Genomic DNA, 12,896 nt, shown 5'->3' with positions numbered 1-12,896 from the left:
ATCGAACCGAAGTAGTCGCTTGTTATAACATCAAGGTAAATCAGTTAGTGCGGTGTAAAACCTGAGCATTGTTCTCTCTGTTAACACGTTACATTATTACGGAACACGATATTAATGTGTAGCTTGGACGGTGTGTTGTTCGACATGGGACACATTATTTGAGGCTCACATAAGTATATTAGACCACATCAAGTTCTCAATATGGCCAGTGCGTTTTCAAAATATTCAGCTATCTTAATTTGCGTAGATATAAAAGAACACCAGAGATCCGTATTATAATTAGACGCGACGGTCAGTTATTCTGAGATTGCGAACGCTGTCATGTGACATGGCCTACAGTACGAGCATGCTTTCTGGAAGCAATACTTTAGAACTCGTCGTAAAACGAACGTTTCTGCGGTTAACGCACTAAATACGTATTTTAGAGTCTACTAATAATGTACCGCTAAAGTTTTCCACTCGCTTAATCATAATAGGGCTCATACTCAAGCCAATTAATACGAAGATGCTACATCGCAAATTATTGTCCATAAAACACTCGTTTCATACATTGATAAACTTAACTAATGGCAGTAACGAGCTGCTACCTACTCAAGGTCGTCTCCCCATTAATACAATTTATATTGAAGGTTACATCTTATCTAAAGTTTAAAAGTTTCAGATAGACAGAGAGAATTGCCGAGAGCACGATGAGAGCGAAATCAGCGTGGTACTAATCAATATATTCCACGCATGCGTCACAATGACTTTTAAACGTCTTCCAGTACTCGGGAGCGTAGGCGTTTGACGTGTTTTGCTGATTCTCATAAATGTCATAGAAATCATGCAAATGTCATAGAAAAGGAAAAATACGCCTACGTACTTAAAGCTGTCTAACAACTTTAGCAGTTTGGCACGCATCGCTTCGAACTGCCGATCAGCCCCTACAAATTCATTGATATGCCCTTGATGCAAGGACAACCGGACGCGTCACTGAAACTCTGAAGGATTTATAATCTGTACCAATATTTAAAGTAGTATCCGATACGATATTGGTAAAGTTACCTGGTTTATCATTTTTAATTACTTTGCCTCGTGAAAAAGAGGTGACTTATCATTGTACAATAATAGACAACAACGTCATAAAATAGAGCTTTATGCCGCAAGAAAACATACGCTTACAAATTCCTCTAATAGTTGGAAATAATTTTAGAAAAATAATATTTTTTTGTTAATGTATTCCGCGTAGTCACCGCGTTATTCGCCAAGTACCTAATACAAATCGGAAAAGTAATCATACGACTATGATAAAAATCAAGGATTTTCAAAATTATACCTTGAAAGTAGCCCCAGTACGACCTAATAAAAGTGAAATTATCGCTGCTTCCGACTTTATATCATTTTATAGACATTTCCATATCGATGATAAGCCTATCAATTCTATTGAGAAGGATTACCAGCTTAAGTGCAATAGATTTCTATATATATAAAAATAAGTACATCTGATAGTTATCGATTCTTGTATCAAATGAGTAATCATAGCAATTTTGATAACTTTTATCTTTATGCGTCAAATTACGATAGCGAGATAGCGGTTTCAGTAAGTTGGTCATTCGATAGTGAGACTCACGTAGAAAATTAAATGATTCAACCGAATCGCACTTTTTATGTCGCAAATATTTAACATATTATTTCATCTAAACTAACTTTACTATGTTTTGTATCAATTTCAACAAAATAAAATTTCGACCTTACTTTTTTTAACATAAAATCTCCACTTCTTCAATATTCTCAGTTATTAAGGAAACGGTATCAACTTCGAATCACACTGAATTACGGAATGCTACTGTTGCAACTGGAAGTAAGTAACTACATAGAATAGAAATTGTTTACGAAACTTAATTCATAAAAATCTTTAAGCAAATGCCTCACACTGTACTGCTGTACTCCAGTGTACCCAAATCATGATAAAGAAAACTTTTGACGTACCAACAATAACAACAATAGCTATCAAGAAACCTACCTTTTCCGCCACCCATGTATCAGTAACACAATCACACACAATCACAATAGACCAGCGGCCCTGTCTGATACGCGACTTATAATAAACAGCTATCATTTGAAAACTCACTTATCAAGAACTGTATGAATCGAAAGGCATCACAATATCACTTACCGAAATGTGGTCATTCCTATTATGATGGAGGTGATACAATGAAATATCTTTTTATCTATTGAGGCTAATGAATTACCTTGCACTTAGGTATAAGCTCAAAGAAAGGACACACTAAAAATTATCCAATATATTTTCCCAGTTTCCTTACTTTCAACTGATTCAGTAAAAAGCAGTTTACATAAGAGCTTTTAAAGCATAAACTACTTACTCATGTAGGTACACGTGTACTGAAATACGTACAAATAAACAGCTTAACCTAGCTTTTGGTTAAAGTAACTACCCAAATTATGTAAATGGTCGCTGGTTACGAGTTTTACAAATATCCCTAAACGTTAACAAGTGGACCCAATTTAGTTTAAAAGACATTTTATGTTAGCATAAAATGGGGTAAATATCGACAAAATTCAGGTTGGTAATATTAACCCAGTTACAAGTGGGCTGCGATTGTTAATCATCATCTCAAATTAACTACGCCTCTACTACGCGTCAGTTGCCTACTCAGGGACTACGGGCACCCTACGCAAGTACTACGCGACGGTTACGCTTTTGCTACGAATTGACTACGCTCTTACTACGCATAGCTAATTGCTACGCGTCAACTATTATGGCTATATTCCTTTGAATAAATTAAATTCTGAATTCATATTTACTGCATTTTGATAGCTTATTACCTAATAAACTTTAATGAATATCTTAAGGATGTAATAGAGTACTTGCAAATTAGGCACCGTATCAGTTGTAAAACTGTCACCACCCTGGCTAATTGCACAAACATATTTCTCGCACATGCAACACGTGCTTGTAACATGCCTAGTTGTACTGTGCAGAGTGGAATGTTGCTACATCAATGCAGTTCCTTGCATGAACACAATATATTCTAATAAATAATTTTAATTTAGCAATCTTGCCCATTTGGCTCTGGTCTTATTGTAACGTGACCAACATATATGCACTATTGTATAATAAAATAGATGTTATATGAGTAACTAATTTATTGCGAGGTATGTACCTACGTCTGCTTCTATTCCTAGTATGTATTAACTTTTTATCAGTAAGTCTACACCCGAATCATGGCATTTCTTACATTCATTGAAGTGTAATTGAAATGAATACTTTATTATTCATGAATAATTATTTTCCATGTTCATAATCTTATCCAAACTACAAGTGAAAAGCTTAGAAAACAAGACAATACAGGTACAATAAATTGTCTTCCGTATAACACTTCACCAATTTTGATTGTTATTATACCTAATCTTAGGAATCATCAAACAAGGATAAACGCAAGCCAATTTTGAACAAACATAAATAGTTAGCGTCAGGACCGCCGTCACAATTCTCCGATCCTCTCGAAATACATATAGAGAGTTGCTACCTAATTGCTACCAGCTACCATTAGTTGCTACCAATTGCTACCCTCGTGGTTTTGAAGATATTCAGCATCCAAAGGTGACAGCCATTCTGATATCAGGATGGCTGTCACTTTTCCCAGTGTGAAGAAACGGCGCAAAAGTATTGAGTTTTTTTTTCACCCAGAGTTGCTACCTAATTGCTACCCTCCGGAATTAAATTTTGGGCCACAACGATTCCCTGGATAAAAAGATATTTAAAAAGTGAGTTTTTACGCCCTGCCAAATTAAATTAGCAAGCAGTTAGTTAATACAAATGAGTACTTTTGACGTAGGCGCTATGTATTATAATCCGACAGCTGATATAAATGCGGCCGAAAAGTGAACTAAAGCAAGCCGCCATCTTTGAACATCATTTATAGGTGTATTTATAAATGTTACCTGTTGAATGAAATTTCCCGAAATGCATGAAAAAGTATTTATTATAATTACCTCAGCCTTCGATTGTTAACACGAAATAATTCAAAATTTATTAAATCATGTCAGGGTATGATATACACTCTTTTGCAAAAAAAGCGGGCACCTATGCGATATCTTAGTTTTAAGGACTTTATGTGTGTGTGCATCAAAAAGGTTAGCCAAGCATGCGTGAGAGTGTATTCTAAATTTGAATATTTTAAAATTGCTAAAAAATTGGTAAACCTTGTTTTGGACTAATCGCTGGCAGAATGTTCGTCGGTGTTTTGAAAATTTTTTAGTCCTTAAAACTAAGATTTCGCATAGGTGCCCGCTTTTTTTGCAAAAGAGTCTATTTTAAGTCAGTGACTGAAATAAAAATATTTTTTAATAAAATCAATATTGTTTTACTGTGACCAAATCAGTTCATGTTTTACGTAGAGTTGGGTATGATTTTTACACGACTGGCCTTACTGGATGTTTTCGTGTTAACAATCGAAGGCTGAGGTAATTATAATAAATACTTTTTTCATGCATTTCGGGAAATTTCATTTAACAGGTAACATTTATAAATACACCTAATCAAAAATGATGTTCAAAGATGGCGGCTTGCTTTAGTTCACTTTTCGGCCGCATTTATATCAGCTGTCGGATTATAATAGATAGCGCCTACGTCAAAAGTACTCATTTGTATTAACTGACAGCTTGCTAATTTAATTTGGCAGGGCGTAAAAACTCATTTTTTTAATATCTTTTTATCCAGGAAATCTTTGTGGCCCAAAATTTAATTCTGGAGGGTAGCAATTAGGTAGCAACTCTGGGTGAAAAAAAAACTCAATACTTTTGCGCCGTTTCTTCACACTGGGAAAAGTGACAGCCATCCTGATATCAGAATGGCTGTCACCTTTGGATGCTGAATATCTTCAAAACCACGAGGGTAGCAATTGGTAGCAACTAATGGTAGCTGGTAGCAATTAGGTAGCAACTCTCTATATGTATTTCGAGAGGATCGGAGAATTGTGACGGCGCTCCTGACGCTAACCATAAATAAGTGCGAACAACGCAATTACTAGCATTACTCAAACATTACGAAAAATAGATACCTACCAACATTAAACCTTCAAGAAAAACTTTGTGGATAGCTGTGAATATTTTTGAATAATGAATCGTTAAAATCGTGATCATCGGCGTATAAACGAAAGAGTTCATATCAAACCTGAAACTTTGTTCTGCTGTAAAGTTACTAATTCAAATAAACACGTGAGCAAAATTAATGATTGACTGCGAGAGTACTCTTACGGCTCGCATATTGTAACATCTCGAGGTACATGACAACAGCACAATTGGGCCAATGACCATAAATAGGAATCTCGATACACAGCAGACGATGTCAATTTATTTTGAGAGCTCATAATATGTGGCTCGTTTTGAAACGCTCTTTGTTACTTTGACATGTAACTGTCGCGTGCAAATATGATGAATATTTTAAACGCTTTTAAAATATTCATCATATTTGCACGCGCTTTTAAAAATTAGCGATGTATACGTAAGCGTTTCTTATGAAATATCTCGCATTTGCTTACGTTACGTCAATGACTTAATTAAAGGTTTGTCAAATTGTTAATGCGAATGGGAGTTGATTTTTGTTTAATTTCTGTGATTTTCTTTTGATAAATCTGTGAATTATAAGTATTTATAAGAAGCTATATTTCTGTAAAGGCCAAATCACAATCAATTAAGAGAAGAGTTGAATCTATTAACTTAAAACCTCACGTTTTCTCCGCTTTCTTTTAATGTGAAAAAGAATTGTGCTGAGCTTGAAATGAAAATGGCGTCTACAAACACGACAGCATCTCAAGCTTTCTGTAACAATATAATAACAAGCTTCCGTCTCGACGTCGCCGTACTTATGCGAATAAAACATGGCCAGTAGCACTCTCTTCATGTTCTGAGATTACTGAAGATGTTCATTCGAGAAATATATTTTGAAAACTGTTCACATTAAGCCTTACCGAGGCACAAGGTTTACGTCGTAATAAATGACGTCTATTAGCTACATGGACTTAGCGTTGTCTGTGTTTTTTTAATTAATGAAGTTGTCTGAACCCCTTTTAATTATGTCTGTTTTGTTGTGAAGGGTAAAATTTGTGTCTAAATTAATTTCTAGATGGACATAGGACGATGGATGTATTATAAAAATATATTTATCTAAAACCAATAAAAAGAACAAAACGGATTACTAACCATTTACGAACCTAAATCCGACCAACGTTTGATAGTTCAATTAAAACGGGAAGTGTTTTTTACTATGATTCTGGAGTTGATTAGAAGCTGCTGTTTTTCTTGCTACTGTAAGTACCTATAGTCCCTAAAAAAATAGGAGGACATAAGGAAAATAGGGACAAAAAGAAACATGAGGAAAATAGGAGGACCTACCCAAATAATAAACAAGAGTGAAATTGCATGGAACCATTGTTGCTGAAAGCCAAAGATGAAAAATAATGATGACAAGGGTACATAGGTACCTTCACAAGTACTTAGGTAGTTAGAATAAGAAGTTAAACTCTGGTAAAACAGGTACTTCTATCTGATCAAAAAGTTCAAAACGTCTAAAATTAAGCAGGTGTGTTTACGTCAGCGAATTCGAGGAAATTATGGTTGACTTTGACCTTCAAGTTTAACGTGGGACTTTCCTTATGACTCTGATAGCGGCTTACGTTAATCAGCAGATAACTTATTTATATTATGCTGTTGAGTTGTAAATAAATATTGAAATATTTAAGGTAGTTGATGACAGTTTTTAATTTTGGATGTCTTATTTTTTTTCTTTAGACATTATATAGGATAGGTCGGCGAGGTATAGGTACGCAAATTATTGTTTATTTATTTACTAATCAGCATTTAGCAAAATTGATAAGGTAAACGTCACATGAAAATTCAGAATCCGATGTATAATGCAACTATGTATGTCAGTCTTTGCATTTTCCCGGTTAATGATGTAATCTGGACTTCCAATTTCCTATTCATATTGTACTACCGTAGTCCGGTTGTTTAGTCTAGTTGTTAGTATGAAATCAACCGCGCACTTACCACCTTCTGATACGATAAGATTGAATATATTGATCGTTATAAAGTTAATATCTATTAATTATTAAATGTAAGTTTAAATGATATCGTGTTATAAGGAAAACCTTTTCAAAATTTACCATATCCAAGCTAGAATTGCAATTTAGATAGACAATGTTAAATTAAACTCAAGCATGTATTGACTTCAATTTGACTTGTTATAACAAATAAAAATTAACTGAAGAAACATCTTTGACTTAGTAACAGTCTTATGGGAATTAAATAATGAGCAATTAGAGCGGTACCGGGAATTGTGACATACAACTCTACTATAAATCTGCACACACTGTTCAATTTCAGAAACAAGTTTTTTCAAAGAGAAAGTTGATAAGAACAATTACAATGAAGTATATTTTCTAAACACTCACCATTACATGCATTCCCTGGCGTTTGTTCATGGTGATGCATTGCTCGAAGCACCGTGTTACGTGTGAAGGATCGCGCCCTTTCATGTCACAAGCAAGACTGACTGAATTTTACGAGCGATCAACTAGCCGGCTGAAACAGCGAGCCACACCCCGCAGCCCCGCCCCTGTCCCCCCGCATGCGCAGGCTGAAGTAAAGCCGTTTTTTTTCTAAGTGCCAATACATGAATGACTCCAGCGAAATACCAGGTAACGTGAAACCGTCGCCTACATAAACTATACATTACTGTTACACACGGAATGTTTAGATGCAGCATCATTTTCAACAGGCACACTTCATTATTTATTGAGAATAGTAGGCAATTATTCATAGGTCATCTGAAAGGATTTTAAGAAATAGGACCCATTTAATACGCTCATAAACTTACAGCAAATTGTATGCAAAGGTAATTTTGAAGTTGCTGATCTGAAGCTGAATAAATGCATTTTATTATATTTAAAGGTAACAGTAATTCAGATCAGATTTCAAAATTCTGTTTAATTATGCACACAATCTTCGATATCAAAGGATCCACATTAGGGCATGCAGTTTCGGTAAAATAAAATTTACCGGTAAAAATTCGGTAATCAAAATATTTTTACCGGTAAACCGGTAAAACGGTAATTTTTGTATTTTTTTTTTAATGTGATATTATAACAATAAGATTGGGTAGTCTAAAAGCAAAAAATAAATACAATACAAGGTATACGGTTGTAAACATTTTTTGTGATGTGGGCCGTAGCAAAAAAGCATGTCAGTACCATCCTTACGCGATGTCGCCGACAAAATGCAAGAGAAAGGGCTGCGATGGTACGGAAATGTTAAAAGGAGACCACCTGAGTACATCGCCAATGTTATGTACTCAATCTCGATATACCCGGTCAAAGGCCTAGGGGCTGGCCGAAACTGTGGTGATTGAGTGTCGTAATGGATGACATGAAAATCTACGAACTCGAAGAGGAAGATGTCCTGGATAGAGTGAAGTGGAAGAAGAAGATATTGAAACCGGACCCCGCCACAAGACGGGATAAACGCTAAGAATTATAGTGAAAATACATTTTTTCATTGAAGTGAAAGCCCTTTTTTATGGTAAATCGTACGCATTTTATGGACCAGGGTCGCGGTAACTCTTTCGAATAATCCCGCAGCCCCGGCAGGCCTTGGCCCTGTTGGGCCCCGCTGTGTTTGCTGATATCTCTTTGAGGAGCGCGTGGAACAACGCACGCCGCCGATACGGGTCTGTGACCACGATGAGCCACCCGAACTCATCGCCCTCAGATCGACGCCTACGGTGGCCGGGTGTCGTCCCTCGACACTCGGCGCCCGTGGTGTCTTCCTGGTCCACTACAGCGGCTGGGATGAGAGGTGCGAACTCGCAGTCGCTCCGCCGTCTCCTTCTCGAGCATGACTGCTTCGCAGAAGGAGGCGACGGCTTCCCATTCACTCCGGACCATGGCTTGAACCAGGACCGCACGCGAGAGGTCGCTGCTGCCTATTGCCTCGACGACGACACGGCTTTACCCAGGCAGTGCACACCTGGACTGTGTGCTCAGTAATGTCATCGAGTAGGTAAAATAAGCATACGCTACATTTTTACCCAATATGAGCTGACAGCTATGAGGCAAATCAGAATAATCGAACGAAAAAAAATTGTTTGGATATTATAAAATTAAGATGAGAAAGAAGATTTGTATCTAACCTAGAGATAGTTAAGGAGTCACATAAGTTTACTCTCCTAAAAACTGCAACTTTAACACTTACAATATGTAATGAATGCAACATTACATTATTTTCAGGCTACAAAATGAAGATTTGACGTTAAATGAACAATTGCTATATTTTATCAGAAAAAACGTGAAAACCGGTAAATTACCGGTTACATATTATTTTTACCGGTAATTTAAAAATCGCTAAAATGGGCGGTTTTACCGGTAAAACCGAAACCGGTAAACCGGTATTGCATGCCCTAATCCACATAATAGTTGCCGACATTACACCTGAAACTGGTAAAATATACCTCATACTGCCACACTCAGAATGGATACTTAAATTAGTCCTAATGAGTCCTTAACTAATTATCATTAAATCTGTTAATGAATGATACATCCCAGAGACGAAATTTAAGGGTTCATTAGTTAATGACAGCTTTAAGTATCCGTAGGGCAGAGTATCGTCAAATTGTCTTTGATAATGCTTATCGATAAACGAAAGGTGTAGCCGCACCTTAAAATGTGAAATTATTAAGTAGCAAAAACTGCTATTTAAATACATTAAAACCTTGTATATCAACAATAGAAATAAGAATTTGTTAATTTCGGGATCGTTTTTACGTAAAAACACCTATTTTCATGTAAATGATATAAAGTACATGGAAACTTTTTTCTGGTATCACTGTCAATATTGTACTGTCAGTGTCAAGGTTACGTTTAAAATTCTTGTTCCGTTAACCGTCAGGAAAGAAAAGTGTGTGGAAAAGTGTGATAAGCTCTGAAATAAATAGCTTTATCTTAATATATTATCATGGTAAGTTTCGTTTCTATGTACATTAGTAGCTGCACATATGTATTTGAAGAATTTAACTTGTGCTTGTTTCATTTTAGGAGTCTTCAGGAACAAGAGCCCCACGCAAACGTGTGGCTAATTTCACGGCGGACGAAAAAGCTTTGTTAGCACAATTAGTTAAAAAGAGACCAATCGTGGAATCTTAAATAACAGATGGCAAGTCAGTCGCCAAGAAACAAGCAGCATGGGATAGTATAACACAGGAGTTCAATCAGGAATCAATCACCAACTTCCAGACTACGGCTGCTTTGTGAAAGTTTAAGAAAACCCAAAAAGCGATTTCGGCCCGACCCGGGAATCGAACCCGAGACCTCGAGCACAGCAGCCGCGCTTGCGACCACTAGATCAACGAGGAAGTCAAATAAACTTTGTACTACATAATTGGCCTCTTGTTCAACAATTAAAAAAATATTCCTCTTATTTTATGGATTTTTATTTATTAAAAATTATATTATGAGAAAAATCTATCAACTATAGATTGTCGCACCAAAAATCCATTGCTGTTGGTTGTGCTTTCACGCCTTTCACTCAGGACAACATCATCATTCTCAATATGAGGAGATTCCCAGTTCTTTGGAACCAAATCATCAACCTGTAAAGAAATATTATGCAGTGTCGCACAAGCACATATAACAGCCACAACTGTATCCATCTTAATGCCCATGCCAAGTTGGAGACAAGGAAACCTTCTTTTCCAAATGCCAAAGCATCTTTCCACAGTATTCCACATTATATTTTATTTGGCTTCTGTTGTAGCTTTCTTGTGCAGTTGAATTTGGTGATAAAAACGGTGTCAGTAGCACATTGCTAACTGCATACCCGCTGTCCCCTAAAATTATCCCTTTTAACACACCAGTATTCAGTCTTTGTTTACTTGCACTGCTGTTATAAATAAAACTATCATGGGTACTGCCAGGCCACCGGGCTACTAGATCATAAAATTCCAAGTTTGTCCCAGTGACTGCTTGAACATTGATAGAAAAATACCCTTCTATATTCCTATAGACTTCTAATGTTACTCCTCCTGGGCTTCTTATTTGGCCTCACTACTCTAACCCTTCTGGTATAGTCTACAAAATCAATAAAGTCAAGCAAATCACTCATCTTTACTTTATTGTTAAAACACTTCTATTCCTGAGACTTTAAAATATTTTATTTACTTTTATAACCTTAAACATAAATGTCAAAATCAATCATTAGAAAGTTAAGTAAAGGTTTTGCTGTACTTAACTTTAATTGTCATTAAGGGATGGTAACGGATCATTAATTGTCTCTGAGAGTGAGCTTTTTTACATCTATACTAAGGAGCCACTTAAGTAACCATTAAATGACTCTGAGTGTGGCAGACTAGTTTGTCCTTTATCTTTCTTACAACAATATACTGCGGTGACTTTCATATTGAGAAACAGTAGAACGCATCGTTACTTTTAAATGTAAGAAAATATAACATAATATCCTTTCCGGAGAATAAAAAACATACTAGCTCCCTCTATATTACAATCCTTGATAACACGATTTTGAAACGAGAGGTAGAGATTCTGCTATCCAATAACAGATGGCGTGGACTACAATATAACTCTCGTCAAATTTAGTAAATGCCACAACAGATGGCACTAGTAAATAATGATTGATAATAATATTGGATGAACATTATTTCCTTTCCAGACCTATATCTAAAAGGCTATCACGGAAACCAGAACAGAGTTTCCTTGCTCGAACAAGATAAAGAAATGTTTGATAAGATTAATTATAAACGGTCTGAATCATAACATAATCTGCAACAATAGCAACGGATGAGTCATACTTTTAGATAGTGCACTGTAGGCCCTACATAACACAACACAACAAATGTTGCATGCCATGGATGAACTTTACAGTACCTATTAAAGTATAGGCTACTATATATCCGGATGCGGGAAGTAGTTAACTCCAGTGTTGTGGGTAAAACTACCGGGATATGACCAATACTATAACCAGGCCTCTGTCACTCGACGTACTTGCACGCGATAAATGCCTACCGCTCGCTGGGTTACCGGTAGCCCCACGCGGCTCAGGGCTTTCAACAGTCACGCGCCGCGCGCGCTCCAATGTTATTATTTTTATTTCGTGGTACGTTATGCTGTTGGTTTTTATTAGGTTGTTTAAGCTACCTCACAAACTGATGGATTATTTTGAGTTGTGTTGGTTTATATGCGACTATTGTAAGATTTAGAAACATTTTATATGTATGAACTTATCTAGTAATTCTATTTTTTTTTTTAATAAATTAATACTTATCTACTTTATGATTTTAACAACAGAGATCATTAGGTACTTATTTTACTTTAGATACCTACTTAGTTATATGAACTGTATTGTGAGTTTTGTAGCTCAAAACACATCTCGAGTGTAAGTAGGTATAGTTCTGGTCCAACTTAATGACGACTCGGAACATTACGTGTTTCGCTACGCAGAAACCAATTTTAGGTATGTATCAACACTCGACGGAGTTGTACCATATGGGGTATGGCACTTGTGCTCGAAAAATAGTTGGAAACCGCCTTTGATTTTGACGAAAGCTTTACTTAAGTACTTACCTATGCTTACGTATTTATAGGTAATATTTAGTAATATGTACCCATACTCCATTTTAGTAGGCAATATAATAGTTAACTAAAGAAAAATATTCTTGATATTACTTTTTATTTAAAAACTCAGTTTTAAAAAAGGCTATCTTAAAATAAGCGTAACTTTGTTTTCCTACTTAAATATTAATAAATTGTAAGAAGCAACCCTAAGCACGGCCACGGCACGGTTGCGGTCACTGAACTGTGCGCTATCGCATTGGAATAACAATCAAGCGC

The 12,896-nt window shown here is 36.1% G+C and overlaps 1 protein-coding gene across 2 annotated transcripts in view; it reads right to left on the bottom strand.

The window, feature by feature from the left end:
• The window catches only part of LOC124640524 (b(0,+)-type amino acid transporter 1), a 29,950-nt gene extending 22,361 nt beyond the window's left edge, over window positions 1-7,589 (bottom strand). The window contains exon 1 of one of the 2 annotated variants that reach the window (XM_047178316.1): window positions 7,455-7,589. In XM_047178316.1, the coding sequence (XP_047034272.1) occupies window positions 7,455-7,494 (40 nt within the window). In that variant the 5' untranslated portion in view covers window positions 7,495-7,589. Of the gene's footprint in view, window positions 1-2,002; window positions 2,056-7,454 lie in introns of those variants that run through there. The other variant, XM_047178332.1, reaches the window with a different exon arrangement.
• Window positions 7,590-12,896: the final 5,307 nt, after the last annotated feature.

The sequence above is a fragment of the Helicoverpa zea genome, chromosome 2 (assembly GCF_022581195.2).
Source record: "Helicoverpa zea isolate HzStark_Cry1AcR chromosome 2, ilHelZeax1.1, whole genome shotgun sequence".
NCBI classification, from domain to species: Eukaryota; Metazoa; Arthropoda; class Insecta; order Lepidoptera; family Noctuidae; genus Helicoverpa; species Helicoverpa zea.
The sequence above is the reverse complement of the archived record's forward strand: the minus strand, read 5'-3'. Positions and strand labels throughout refer to the sequence as shown.